The sequence below is a fragment of the Symsagittifera roscoffensis genome, chromosome 4 (genome assembly GCF_963678635.1).
Source record: "Symsagittifera roscoffensis chromosome 4, txSymRosc1.1, whole genome shotgun sequence".
Lineage (NCBI taxonomy): Eukaryota > Metazoa > Xenacoelomorpha > Acoela > Convolutidae > Symsagittifera > Symsagittifera roscoffensis.
In genome coordinates this window covers 6,776,443-6,791,139 of record NC_087065.1, presented here as the reverse complement: position 1 = coordinate 6,791,139, position 14,697 = coordinate 6,776,443, and the positions used below count along the sequence as shown (strand labels likewise).

The 14,697-nt window shown below is 37.7% G+C and overlaps 2 protein-coding genes across 2 annotated transcripts in view; both read left to right on the top strand.

Annotated features, from left to right (window-relative positions):
* Positions 1-12,364, top strand: part of LOC134844309 (advillin-like) — a gene marked incomplete in the record, with an annotated part of 67,020 nt that extends 54,656 nt beyond the window's left edge. The window contains 3 exon segments of the mRNA XM_063860940.1: positions 8,226-8,455; positions 10,531-10,709; positions 11,781-12,364. Of these exon segments, the coding sequence (XP_063717010.1) occupies positions 8,226-8,455; positions 10,531-10,709; positions 11,781-11,969 (598 nt within the window).
* A 114-nt stretch (positions 12,365-12,478) lies between these two features.
* LOC134844718 (prolyl 4-hydroxylase subunit alpha-1-like) overlaps positions 12,479-14,697 on the top strand; it is a 59,195-nt gene continuing 56,976 nt past the window's right edge. Inside the window, exons 1-2 of the mRNA XM_063861532.1 lie at positions 12,479-12,534; positions 13,031-13,068. Coding sequence (XP_063717602.1) covers positions 12,479-12,534; positions 13,031-13,068 — 94 coding nt within the window. The remainder of the gene's footprint in view (positions 12,535-13,030; positions 13,069-14,697) is intronic.

Here is a 14,697-nt window from a genome sequence, read left to right as displayed (position 1 = left end):
CAGGTTGTTTAACTAGTCTCTGCTAGGCTCAATAGATCTAGGGTATACTGGTTTATTGCGGCTGCTGAAGTTCTCTTGGAGAGGCAACTAATTTCTAAGTTAAATTCAAATCTCTCTGGTGCTGAAATTACAAGTAATTTCAGCACTTACAAATAAGTGGGTTGTTAGTTAGATGGATCATGATTGGTTAATATTGAATACTTTACAGTGGTAAAATATCTAATTTATCCAATCATAAAATGTAGTTTAGATCAGGTTCCAATGTGAACTAGAAAATGGCTATGTAATTTCTACTATTGCAATAGTTTGAGTTTTTTGAAACATCAAAAATGTCCCTGTTTCTTAGTATTTTTTGCGATATAATTCTGACACATTTGTTTGTTTTATAGCTGGCGCGAAGTTCCGCTTTAGCTCTGAGTTGAATTTGGCTCTGTTGCATCCTGTTCCAATTTTTTGCTTGCTTCTCTCTTTTTATTTGACTGACATGTAGTTATTACTAATAAAACCAAATCCATAACTGACTCCTGGTTGGTTATTATAATAATTGCCTAGTTTTATTGCTCATACCGGTTTATAAGATACATGAATGAAGTTGATCTCGAAATGATCTTGAAATTGCCAGTTCTCTATAGATCTATCGAGATCAGGAAATAGAAATAGATTCAGATCAAAGTTAGACTAAGCAGTTGCACAAACCGAATCCGGCCGAATCCTTGACAAGCAGGCGATGTACTCGATCAGAACATATTATAATAGATTTTCCAACTTTTTGTCATTTAACAACTAATAATACGAAGAAATTCAGTCGTATAGTTTTTATTTACTATACGTTGATGGAAGTGATTACATTAAAATCGCGTCCAGACAATTCGGCCAAAGACAATTCAGCCATTAAAAGTGACCGCTGCAGACGTGCCAACGCGTTGCGAGCTAGCCAACAGAGGGTAGGACTCTATACGAAACTTAGAGCCGGTTATCGCTGCGAAGCGGTGACGCGCGCGTAGGGCGCCCACTGGCGTTATAAAACCGAGAAATATCTCCAATTCCGATTTTTTCATTCGAGTCTAGCGTTTTGTAAAACTGGCTGAATTGTCTCAGGCTGATATGTCTGGATTTTTTTGGCTGAATTTTCTGAATTTCAAATTGGCTGAATTGTTTTTGCCCGAATTGTCTGTGCACGCATCAAAATATATATCAAAATTTCATGGCAATTTGTTCATACGAACAACATTTCAGAAAACTTTCAAGTTTGTTTTTCAGTAAATTTGAATAATTTTACGACCGTTTTATTTCCGAATGAGAGCCTTTTTGTTAATCAAAATTGTGTTTTGGTTTTTGCATGGGGGGAAAAAGCTTAGCAAACATTTTTCCATAATGAAAACTGTATGATAAGCGTTTTTTTTTTGTATAAAAAAACTCAAAACTCAGTAAAAAAACTTAAGCTCTCATTTAGAGTGCTAATTAATTTTTTGATTTAAAAAAATCCAATTTTTTTTTGCAGGTAAAACTAACAAATTTTTGTGGATGCTAAAAATTTTTTGGAAAGTGTTGTTTTTTCACAAAACTGTTGAAAAATTAAATTTTTGACATGACTACGCATTTTTATTGTGATTTTTGATTCTTCTGTGTAAAAAAACTGTTTGTTAACTATGTTATTAACCGAATTTTGCCCAATTTTGCAAGGAACGTAGTCCACGAACAGTCTTGTCACACAGAAGATCAAGAATGTTTTTTTTTGTTCCGTTTTAGATAACAAAATCTTATCTAAATCTGTTCGAAAAAACAGTCCACGATATTTTTAATCATTGATTTTTTTGAAGTAGTGGACTCATGGCCGTACTCAATAATTTATCTTTTTGGGCATCTATCGATACGTAGCTTACTTTACTGTTTATATGCCGTTTAACCAAATAATTTTCTCATTCGAGAAAAGTTTTGATTATTGTGTTTCAGTGTAAAACATTCAAAATAACACGAAAAATAGGAATTCTTGTCATACATTTAAATAGTATATAAAAAATTGATTATGCTAATTTTATCTTTTTTTGTTCCGATCATTGAAATAGTTGAGGAACTTCGTATTTGGATGTGTTTTAGTTTTCTTTTTGTTTTCCACGCAAAGTAAGGTACCACAAATAATCATCGAAATGGGTCGAGTGATATATCATATCAAAACCTTTTCAGTCAGATTCGAACGACATTGAAAACTTCGAAATTTTTCTCACATTGGAGAAAAACCGGTCTGAAATTTTTGATCTAACTTCGAGCTAATAAGGTGACCGTGTAGCATATTTAAGCTTGATTTAAGCGGTGAAAACTTAGTTTTACTCAAGTAAATGTAGTTTTTGGAGTTTTTCAGCGCAATTTTGGGAATCAAAAACTTGAAATTTCAAAAAGTTTCTGCTAAAAAAATTTGAAAAAGTTTTTGAATTTTTTTAAAAACTTTTTAATTTTTTTTTTCGTTTTTCTAGTCATTGTTCTGCAAAAACTGTTTTCCAAATCACCTATTTTACTATGACTCTCAAATATGCCTAAATTTTTTTTGTCGTTTGGATTTTTTTATCACAACATGCAGAAAAAAAACGACTCAAATTTGAAAAACTTTTTTTAAGACTGTGGTCGGAAAATTCTGAGCTACTTGCACAGTTACCGGCTATCTTTGTTTTGAGTATGAATTTGCTTGATAAGTTTCATAAATCAACTTGATCAGATGTAAGAGAGCCAGTGCATAGTTTTCGGTTTTTTTTCGGACCCCTGAATGGCTGTCAGACAAAGTTCCGTGTCTTCCTCCACGCGAGGCTTTGATTTCCTTCTGTAGCTGACCCAGAAAGCGGACTCGTTTGCAGCCGAAATGCCCTTGACAGAAAAAATTTCACCAGCGCATGAGAACAAAAATATGGATACATTTCCAGCATTGGTTTTTTACACTTTCATACATGAAATGAGATTACCGAATATTGTTACAAAGTATTGATTTTGCATCAAAATTATTTGTTATGTTGATTTTAATATGATTTTGTTTAGCTTTGAGTAAATAACAAACTACGCTTTTAGTAATTATGAAGCATTGAAACTGACCTCAAGCTCCTCACTGGTCTTTAGATACACAAGTGATGATTTCTTGAGCTCTCTGCTTTTAACTGTTTCCAAAGACATGCAACCTGTCTTCGCATCCCACGTCTTGCAAATTCTGTAAATTAACTGGTAGCAGGTATTGTTTGCTCCCCCTATGCTTTTCTCCCAGGGAAAGGTGCAGTTGTGCTGAAGTGTATTTGAAATGAGGCAGATAAACAATACTCCTACGCTGGGGCGGATTTAGGGGGTGGGGGGGGGGGGGGGGGCGGACGCTTTCCTCCTCAGAGATTCGATCCCCTGTCGACCCAAATCCATTTCTGGTGACGTACCCTAAAATTTTTCTAAAGGCGCCTTTGGCGCCAACCTATACTAAATGTGAGGGGGGAGAGCGCGCCGAAAAAACGCGTTTTTTTTGGCCGCACTTTTCAAAAAGTACATAACAACGCCTTTTTCGGCCTGAATTTTCAAAATTATGTCTGCGGCGCAGAAAATTTGGCCAAAACAGGGGCTTTTTGGTGCTATCGCAGAGCTCGGAAAATTAATTTAGTCGACTTAAAAAAAGGTCGACAAAATTTTCGATTTTTTTGAAAATCCGCCCCCCCCCCCCTCGAGAAAATCCTAGATCCGCCCCTGCTCCTACGAGTGTTGATTGGACATTTTTTGTCATGATTGTTTCTCTCAACTTGCTGAAATTGAAAGATAATTTCCTGAGAAATCGATACTTCGGAAGTCATGTTGACCATATCGTAAGCTCTTGTATAAGATAGTCGTATCTTAGTTAACCTTAAATAATTTACCTTCGGGTTAGGCCTCTGGCTGGTTAACCATGAAAAACCCATCCACGTTATTATTCCGCTATGAATTGTCTTTAGAAATGAGTGTCACTTGCAGAAAAGTTCCGCTTTTTACAAATTCACATAGATTAAAAAACCAAAACGTGTTTGATTCGGAAGAGATTGTGCACATATTAAAACAACCTTCAATGGCAACCAGGGGGCGGAACTAGGATTTGCTCGAGAGGGGATTTTCAAAAAAAAATTTGTTATGCTTGTTTCTCTCAACTTGCTGAAATTATAAGATGATTTCCTTAGAAATTGATTTTTTGGTATTAATGCTGACCAAATCGTAAACTCTTGTTTAAGATAGTCGTATCTTAGTCAACCTTAAATAATTTACTTTCGGGTTAGGCCTCTGGCTGGTTATTTTTCGCAAATAGCTGAACAGCTCGTATTATCTGTGAGGCAAACTAGTTGTTATTTTCTTCAAGTTTAGCATGACATTTTTAGAAGGCGCAAAAACCTCTTTATAGCCCAAAGCTGAATTTCTCGTACCATTTTTTGAGCAAAATTTTCAAATCAGAATAAATTTAGAAAATTGCATGTTAATCTTTACCAGGGGCCAAAAACAGCGGTTTTCCGCAAAAAGCAGAGCAACCAGTGCCATCGTTAAATCAAAATAAAATTACTTTTAAAGGTAGACTGGATTTTAAAAATCGCATGTCATCTATCCATCTGTTATTTAAACGCAACGCCAAAAACTCTATGGACGCAAGGTTAAGGCAACTTTTATAGTAGACAATGGTTAACAAAAGGCGTTAGGGACAATGTTAATGCGAAAATCATGAATGTCCTTGAAACTTTCTTCTGTGAAAAGTCCTGATATATTTCAAGCTAAGATGCTCATTTTGCTGAAGACCAAATGCCTAGACAGGTTTTCGTACAAAGTTTGAGCGCAGAATAGGGCAGTGCAAGGCAAGGAAGGACAGGGCAAGGCCAGGCAAATTAGGCAACGTGAGGCAAAGCAGGAAAGCACAAAGCAAGGAGGAGCAGGGCAGCGCAGAGCAAGGCAAGGGAAGGGGGCAGCGCAATGAAAGGGACAAGGCAAGGCAAGGCATGGCAACGCAGGAAAAGGAGGTAGCGCAAGCAAGGCAAGGCATGGCAACGCAATGCAAGGGGGCAGCATAAAGCAAAGCAAGGCAAGGCATGGTAACGCAGGGCAAGGGGGCAGGGCGAGGCAAGACAGCATTGTAATTGACCTCAAGCTCCCCACGGGTCTTTGGATACACAATTGATGGTTTCTTGAACTCTCTGCTTTTAACTGTTTCCAATGACATGCAACCCGTCTTCGCATCCCACGTCTTGCCAATTCTGTTAAAGAACTGGTAGCAGGTATTGTTCGCTGCCCCCTGCTTTCTCCCAGAGAAAATTGCAGTCTTCGTGCTGGAGTAATTTGAAATGAGGCAGATGAACAGTAGCACTCCTACTAGTGTTGATATGACACTTCTTGTCATGATTGTCTCTCTCAGCTTGCTGAAATTTTAAGATGATTTCTTTAGAAATCGATATTTCGATAGTAATGCTGCCCACCTATCATAAGCTCTTGTATAAGATAGTCATAGCTTAGTTCACCTTAAATAGTTAACCTTCGGGTTAGAACTCTGGCTGGTTAACCAACCACAGAACCCATCCACTTCAATATTCCGCTATGGATTGTCTTTAGAAATGAGTGGCACTTGCAGAAAAATTCCGCGTTTTACAAATTCACATGGATTAAAAAACCAAAACGTGTTTGACTCGGAAGAGATAGTGCAAACATCAAAACAATCTTTAAGGATAACCAGGGGCGGGTCTAGGATTTTCTCGAGGGGGGATATTCAAAAAAGTTTCAAAACTCTTAGGTCGACTAAAATTTGAGTCGACTACAATTATTTTCTGAGCTCTCCCAAATGTGCGACAGAAAATTTTTTTAAAAAACAGGCCAAAAAAGGTATTTTTTTGGCACTGGAAAAATTTGATCAAAAAATTGCGTTTTTTCGGCGCTCGTTCCCACCTCAAAATGAGTATATTTTGGCGCCTTTGGAAAAAAATTAGGGTCAGTCAGCCAAAAATGGATATCTCAAAATAGTACAAAGGAGAGACCCTTTGGGTTGGCAGGGGGTTGGATTCCTGAGGAGGAAGCGTCGACACCCCCTTAAATCCGCTGGTGATGACAACAATTGTCAATCTTCAACAAACTGCAAAAAGTCTGAGGAACTGTTGTCAGCAGTATTCTCAGGTCAATTTAGTTTTTCAATTCTGGCAAAAAATTGTTCGTTTAATTTCGCCGAAAAATGATTTTTGCCTGAGGTATATAATTGGTTGTTGTTTATCATTCAAGGCATCCTGTTTTCCTCTTGATTGTTTTACACATTTTGACACTGGAATTTAGTCGAGACACCAAAAAATGAACTAACTCTATTTTGGAACTTTTTGATGAACTAAAGAGGTTCCGCTTGTGTTTGAAATGCCCTTCAAACCCAACTAATGAAATTATAACCAAACTGCGCAACCGCAATTTTCACTAAAGAGTTGAAAAGTTCGTACCATCCTTGAGCAAGAATTTAAAACTAAATCAATTTTAGAAAGTTGAACGTTATTCACAACCAACAAGGGCGCAGCAGTCGTTTTCCGCAAAAAGCTGAACAGCTCGTGTTATCCGTGAAGCAAAATAGTTGTTATTTTGTTTTAATTTAGAAAATGTATGACATTTTAGCAGGCGCAAAAGGCGCTTTTTAGTGAAAAACTGAAGAGCTCGTACCATCATTGAGCAAAATGGTTTCAAATTAGAATAAATTTAGAAAGTTGCATATTAATCTTAAACAGGGCCAAAAACAGCGGTTTTCCGCGAAGAGCAGAACAGCTAGTGACATCGTTGAATCCAAATAATTTTTAAAGGTAGATTAGATTTACAAAATTGAATGTCATCTATCTTTTAATTAAGCGCAACACCTAAAACTTTATGGTTGCAAGGTTTAGCGATTTTTATTGGGGAAAAGTTTTAGTTAACAAAAGGCGTCATGGACAAGGTTTAAGCGAAAAGCATGAATGTACAAGAAGTTTTTTTCAATGCAAAGTCTGGATTAACTTCAACTCAGGATATTTGTTTAGGACAAAGCCGAATGTCTAGACAGGTAATCATAGAAATTTTTAGCACTAGCCAGCGCAAGACATGAAGGGGCAGGGCAGCATAAGGCAGGGCAGGAAAAGCTGGGCCGCGTAAGGCGAAGAGGGTCAGGGCAGCGGAAGGTAAGGCAATGCAGCGTAGGGCCATGAGGCGCTAGGCAATGCAAGGCAAGTAGGGGCGGGCTAGCGTAAGACAGGCCAGTTGAAGGCAAAAAAGTAGGGAGGACAAAGTCGGGGTAGCGTAACGCGAGGCAGGGCAGCGTAAGACAAGGCAAGGCAGTGCAGGGTAAGGAGGGGCATGGCAGTGTAAGGCAGGGACAGCAAAATCTAGGCATCTTATGGAACAATTATTAAGATAAGCCGTTAGAAACAATGTTACCGCGAAAGGCATAGATGCATTCAGCATAAGTTTTGAAATAAGATGTTTTTTGTTAGGTCAAGGCCAGGTGTATACATAGGTTGTCTTGAAACTTTAAGAAACTACTTTTTGACTCCCGATTGCATGCAAGTGGGGGTGTAGTATAGTGTCGCAATTCTCATCGCAATTCTGGTTGATAGATGGCTGGTTGGATGGCTGGATGAATGACTGGATGAAGAACAGATAGATGGTTTGGTTAGATGGCGCGATAAACTGCTGGTTGGATGAATTCTCGGATGATAGATCGGATCTCAGATTCTTCGAGTAGTAGTTGAATTTTTTAAGCTACAGCACATTGATTTTCTGAGTTCTGCGGAATACTGAAAACATCAGCGACAAAAAACCTTATGATTTAAAGAGCTTTTTAGAAAGATTATTTGACGAAAAACATAGCGTTTTTTATCATCCACCCCTGCTTCCTCATGAGTAAACAGCGGTGACGAATATGCCTTTGAAAATGTTCAAGCTGCGATCGACCAAAATTGAGTGTCATAAAAGGGGTGTGGCCAAAGTGACCATAATATCTTGAGTGGTCAGGGGAGTGATTACATGAGGGAGTGGGGGGTTCTAAATTGCGTCTACCGCATGCTTATTCTAATTGCACAACGAACGATCACATACTCTTGATTCACTTTATTGTTCGCTCAATATGATTTTTGTTTTAATGCATTTTCTTAACATTACGAGGCCAAACTGTGGTTTGGATAGGCCTTGTTACGGAGCCCACCTAAAAATCACAAAATACACACTTTGGCCTCGTAATGAAAACGATATTTTTGTGTTCATTTTAGGGTTGAGGAGATCATGGGGTTCCAGCAGGAAGACTTGTGCGAGGATGACGTCATGATTCTGGACACGTGGTACGACCTGTTCGTCTGGGTGGGCACTAGAAGCAATGCAGAGGAGAGGAGGAGGGCTATGGAGACTGCGAAACAGTACGTGTTGACAGACCCCTGCAAGAGAGACCCAAATCTATCCATCTACCAGGTGAAGCAAGGACACGAACCGGTCATCTTCACAGGTGAGAGCAGAAAAAAGTTAAACTCTTTTTGGCATCTACTAAAGAATTGCCACCCCTATTAATCAAAGCAGTAAATTAGCACTAGATCGTTGTATGTAAAACTTGAGTTTTAGTGCAATCTGATTGGTCGAAAATCAATCTACTAAACAATTGCCCCATTCTTGAAGGTGAAAATTGTTAAGTAGATCCATTAAACTTTTAAAAACTTTCGCGCGGATCATCATGGTCGCGAAAGTCTGGAAATGCAAAGTTTTGGTCGCGAAAGTCTGGACATGCCAAAACTTTCTCGCGTAACTCCGGACATGAGTCTGGGACCTAGACCCGGGTCGCCAGTCGTTTGTCATTAAATTTACCTTTACCGCTGGTAAAACTAAATGTTTTTTTTATAATGTCAAAGTCAAAATACTGCATTCTGATTGGCCTAAAACGTCAATGTAGTCGAATTTTATGTTAAAAGCCAGGCTTTTGTCCTCTAACTAGCCTTCTTAAACGGAAAAGCAGAACACGGGTGCCGGACATCAAGCCGACCGGGCTTCGAGCCGAATTGTAAAATTAGGGACTTCAAGCCGAAACTTTTCTCATCAGGCTATGAAATATGATTAATTTGAAAACTTTTTTGAAGAATTACTCAATTTCATGATCTTTCTTCAGTAGTTATTAGCGTTTTCATGAAATTTAAGCCTCTAAATGATGTTTAGGAAAGTTGAAAAATAAAACAGGGTTGAAGGCAATTTTCTTGTTTATAATTTATGCATTTCAAAAACCGGCTGATATTATTATCGGATGCCAATCTTAAGTGATTTACTGTCAAAACCTTGCCCGAAATTTTGAAAAGCAACGTTTTACAGATAAAAAATAGTGATTTCAGGTGTATGTTAAGTTTAAATTTCGGCCTGAAGGCCCGTCGGCTTGTTGTCCTAGATCCGCAGAAAACGGGTCGGTTGCATGAGTGGAAAATAAAAACGATAGAAAAATGCAAAAGTTTCAAATTTTCACTGACCGCCGCCGATTTGGAACAAATTTTATATTTCAAGGGTTTCCTTATGATAGAAGTAAAATATTGCTTCAATTAATTCATTTTAATTGAATGACAATTACTTTTTTCTAAAAATTGACTTTCGGCTAATTTTGTTTTCGGTCTTTCGCTCACTAGTTTTTTCGCCCACTCGGTCCTTCGCGCATGAGAATAGCCCCCGGTTGCAGGGGTTCTGCAAAATATATGGCCATATAATGGGGTTTCTGCCCTACATTATGCCATAATCGTCCTTCTTTCCACCCATTATTTCCATAATCGCTCTGGAAAAATAAATAATGGCGATTATAGTGTTTTATTCATTCCATAATTTTGAATGAAAAATCAAAACAAATTATTCAATTTTAAAAAAATTTTGAAACGAGTTTAGCATCCCAAAGCTCTTTATTGACTTTTAAGAAAAGAGTAGCCTCAAGGTGATGTGGAGTCATGCTTTTGCCAAGCGATCCAAGTGTGATTTTTATTTTCGTGCATTTGGTCCTTCGCGTATGAGTATTCCACCGCTCATTATTTGTTTTACATAATGGGGTTACGTCATCCTCAAATTATGGCCATAATCGAAGGCAGTTCCATACATAATGGCCATACTTTTTGCCCTTTCCCTCCATTATTTATGGCCATAATGGACCCCTACCATTATTTTTGCGGAAGCCCTTCCTGGTTGCATGGAAGCTTTTAAAACAAATCGGCCAGACAGCACAATCTGATAATCTTTTCAATCAAAGAAGGAAGTCACGTTTACTGCAGCTCAGAACATCAAAAGGCATTTTAAAACAAGCTCTCAATAATAGAATTTTTGAGAAAAAAATTAAAAGGCTGAAAAAAGGGACGGGACCAAGTTAACATCCTCCGCCCTAAACACGTTTAGGGGGGAGGATGTTAACTTGGTTCTATGTTGGGAATTTTCTGCCAATCAGAATCGAGCATTTTACATGCAGCGCTAATTTAATTTAATTTAAGCGCTGAGTTGGAGGATATTAACTTGATCCAAGGGACGGCAATTGTTGTTAGTTGACATAACTTACACTGTGCGGTGTTGCAGGGTTTTTCCACGGGTGGAGTGCGGACCGGTTTCTGAACTCGGCCAAGTACATCCAGATGAGGGCGGAGCTGAATGGGGAGACAAGTGATGAGAAGCTGCGGGAGGAGATGGAGAAGATCATGTTCAACGGGGGAGGGACAGACGACGGCATCGACGGGGGAATGAATGGGGCACACAAGGTGAGTCACGGTTTGGTCACTTATGCACAAAGATAGAAGGAACAATGGGTTCTTTGGCTTTATAGCCCCCCCCCCCCAACACCAGTAAATGATCGCCCCCATTATGATTAAATCAGAGTGCGGGGCTAGTATTTTTCGGTGCAAGGCGCGGACCAAGTTAACGTCCTCCCCCCAAAGCCGTATGTGGGGAGGATGTTAACTTGGTTCTAAGTTAGGTTTTCTTAGCCAATCAGAATTTTACATGCAGCGCTTAGCAAATTTAATTTATATTAAGCGCTGGGGTGGAGGATCTTAACTTGGTCTATTTGGGAGGAGGGGGAGGGGGAGGGGGAGGGGGAGGATGTTAACTTGATCCCAAGGCGCGTTAGGGGTGTGTGGGTGAATGTAATAAAAAATACGGTAGTAAAAATACTTTAGCTCAAACGTAAATGGTTATACTCTAAAAGATTAAAATAAAGAATTAAGTTCAGAGAATCTGAACACAGAGTTTTATACTTTAGTTTTTTTTTCAACCGTAGGCAGGCTAGAATTATATATCAAGTATTTTGATACAGAAAAGGCAACAAAAACCAAACCCGAAAAATGCGTTTTTTTAAAATCAAGGGTCAGCATCGATTGGTTCTCCTTGACAAAGCCAGACAGATAAGAACTTGCTCCATGCTTTTTGTTTTAAATAAGTTTTAAATAATTATCGCATAAGCAATGACTTTTGCAGCAGTTTTTTCACGGGCGATTCGATATTTTGTGGAAAATAGAACTCGTGGTAGCTAGTCTGTGTGTTGGGTTCAAAATTCTCGGAAGAAATAAACCCCTGACCTATGAACGTATCTAACAGTTGGGCTGATTTATTGGCCTCAACCGGGGGTTAACTAGTTTAAAGTTAACTAGGCTATGGCTATCTTACAAAAGCTCACGCTCTTGCAGCTCAATTTCTTTTTTTTGGTTTTTGATTCCGAAATTTTTTTTTTCCACTAATTTTTTCTACTCCGAGTGTTTTTTTTCTACTCAGAAATCTTTTTTTTTGTTCATATACGACTTACATAGATCGGAAAGACCCCCGAATTGTTTCAGAAGGGCTTCAGTATCGACTACCTGCGCAGCCCTGCTTCGAACGAGAGCGAGGACATTGACCCCACTGTGAAAGAACAGTATCTGGACGAGGGGGACTTCGCGAAAGTGTTCGGTATGACTAGACAAGAGTTCAACACCAAACCACACTGGAAGAAAATTGAACTGAAGAAACAAAACGGACTATTCTGAGCTCTGACTTCTCCGCAGTTTTATGCATTTTAAGCGCAATGGATTTTCATCAATTTATATCAAACTAATAATATCAGTTCAGCAAAAATTTATGCTATGCATTAGAACATATCAAAAATTGCGGTTGCTATCTGAAAATAACATTCAATTTAAGCTTTTAATTTAAAAATCACGGTAGAAATGTCTAAATTATTTAATTTTTTTGAATTTAAAAAAATACCAAGTTGCGTCAATACTTGTAACAGCGGCTGTTATTTGACATACTCAACTTTTCTGAGCGATTTTTTTTCGGTTTTTTCCGAGTACCAGCTTGATGACTCATCGATATCGATAAAAAAAAACAGTGCAATTTATTTACTATTCAGTTCATCACCAAGTATTTTGCTACTTCACTATTTGACAATTATATGAATTTAAATCTTAATTAACTTCAGTCTTTCAGGTTCAACTTTTTTTCGGTATTCGGAACGGGTCTCAAATTCTAATTTGTTTTTCCGACAATTTGAAGAATGAGGAGGAACTTTATTTTTGCGAGTGTAATTATTTGTTTTTCACGCAAAATCAGGTACCACAAAAAATCATTGGAATGGGTTGAGTGATATATCATATTAAAATTCTTTCAGCCGTGATTCAAACTTCAATAAAAATTTTCAAAAAGTGGTCCCAGTGCCCAAAAAAATTGGCAAAAAAGGTTTTCTGAAATAAAAAATAAAAACGTATTGTGCAAAGAATAAAAAAATTTAAAATGTTTTACTTGTTTGTGGTTTTTAATTTTCATTCTTTTTCTGAAGAGTATGTCAATTATGTCGATTATGTGACAACTACCGCAGAAGGTGATGAAAACGGGGTTTTCTGGAATTTTAAAACAGCCAGAACAGGTATCAAAAGTTGAACAGTTTTTCAAAAGTTATTCCTGAAAAATGAAAAGAACAAGATCAAAACAAAATAATGATTGTTTGTTCAGTGCAATAAAGTGTTTGGCGTTTTAGCAGTTTTGAACAGTGCAATAGCTATTTAGCAAATTTTTGTACAGTACAATAAAGCGTTGTGCGTGTTAGCAGTTTTCGATGTCTGCTCGGTCAATATTTTTCAAAATTTTGTGAGTTAACTAAATTCTTTATACAGCGCTGGTTTTAATTATCCGCAAAAATGAACAATACTTGACACTTTAAACGCTTTTTTACTCAAATTGAGTTGAGACTAACCAGGATGAGAGCCAAATTTGCTGAGAATTCTACCAGATTTATTATGATGCAATTTGGTTTGCCAATTTTGGGGCCAAAGTCTTACCCCAAAAATGGGTTTTGACTCTCTTAGACAACCAAAATTTACGCTTAATCTAATGAGTCAATTGATCAGCAAGTTTTGCTAAAATGAGCTCTTGATACAGCCCAAGAAAATTTCGGAAGACTATGACCTCCAAAATTTTTTTTATAAAAGAATATACTTTTGATTGATAGCTAAAAATGTCACTTTTACTATATAAAATTCAAATTTTTTGCTTGAAAACAAATTTTAAACATTTTGCGCAAATTTTTGGACCTTTCTAGACTTTTATTTGGTTGTATAACAGGCTCACTTTAATATAGCTTGCCAATGAGTTGACTCATTAGACTTAGCGTTATTTTTTTATCGTACTAAAAGAAGCCAAAATGACCCATTTTTGGTGTAAATTGCGCCATAATAATTCTGGTAAAATTTTATCCTAAGTTAGTTTCTGATAATTTTCTGTCTAATGTCTACCCAATTTGAGAAAAAACGCGTTAAAAAGTTTAAATTTTGTTCATTTCGTCCAAATAATTTAATTGAGCACTGTATAAGTTTAGTTGCTCTTTTGGTTCACGAATTCGTTCCTGAACAAATATTCGAAAAAAAACTTGAATGACAGCAAAACAACCTTAGCTGAATGAGTTTTTCAAGTAAACTTATGTGAATTTGGTCATGATAAGTAGCAGACTTGGGGGGGGGGGGGGGGGGGGGTGAAGGCCTCCTTCTCAGGGATTCGACCCCCTGCCGACCCAAAGGGTCCCCCCTTTGTACTATTTCGAGATATCCCTCTTTGGCGCCAATATATACCAAATTTGAGGGGGGAGCGCGCGCCAAAAAAAAACGCTTTTTTTTTGGTCACTATTTTCAAAAAAGTGCCTGAAAACGCCGTTTTTTGGCATTTTTTCAAAAATTTGTCTGCGTCGCAGAAAATAATTTGGTCAAGTTAGTGTCTTTATAGGGATCTGGAAGACCTCAGAAAATCAATTTGGTCGACCTAAAAAAAAGGTCGACAAAATTTTCAAAATTTGTTTGAAAATCTGATCCCCCCCCCCCCTCGAGAAATTCCTAGATCCGCGCCTGGTCGTGATTAATAACTAACTTCACAATATGAGAAGTATAGGCCAATCACGAGTCAAGAAAACTTTAAGCTTAACGCCGCTTTTTGATTTCGTCTTCGGTTGGTTACATGTCAGTCGGACGGACCGTTTATTTTCAATCGATATGTTTCGCCCAGGGCTATGTGACTGAGAAGTTTTTTAGTGATGGTCTGAAAATTTAGATGAAAATGATCAAAAAGCTTCCTTGCTTGTTTATTTTTTCCGTTATGATGGATATGATTTTTTTTAAACGCTAATGATTTTTCAATGAGCTTGCACGAGTGTTGCAGAGCAAATTTTCAATCACTTTTTTGCCTTCGTTCAACAAACCAATAATTTGAATGAATCACGTAACCAAATTA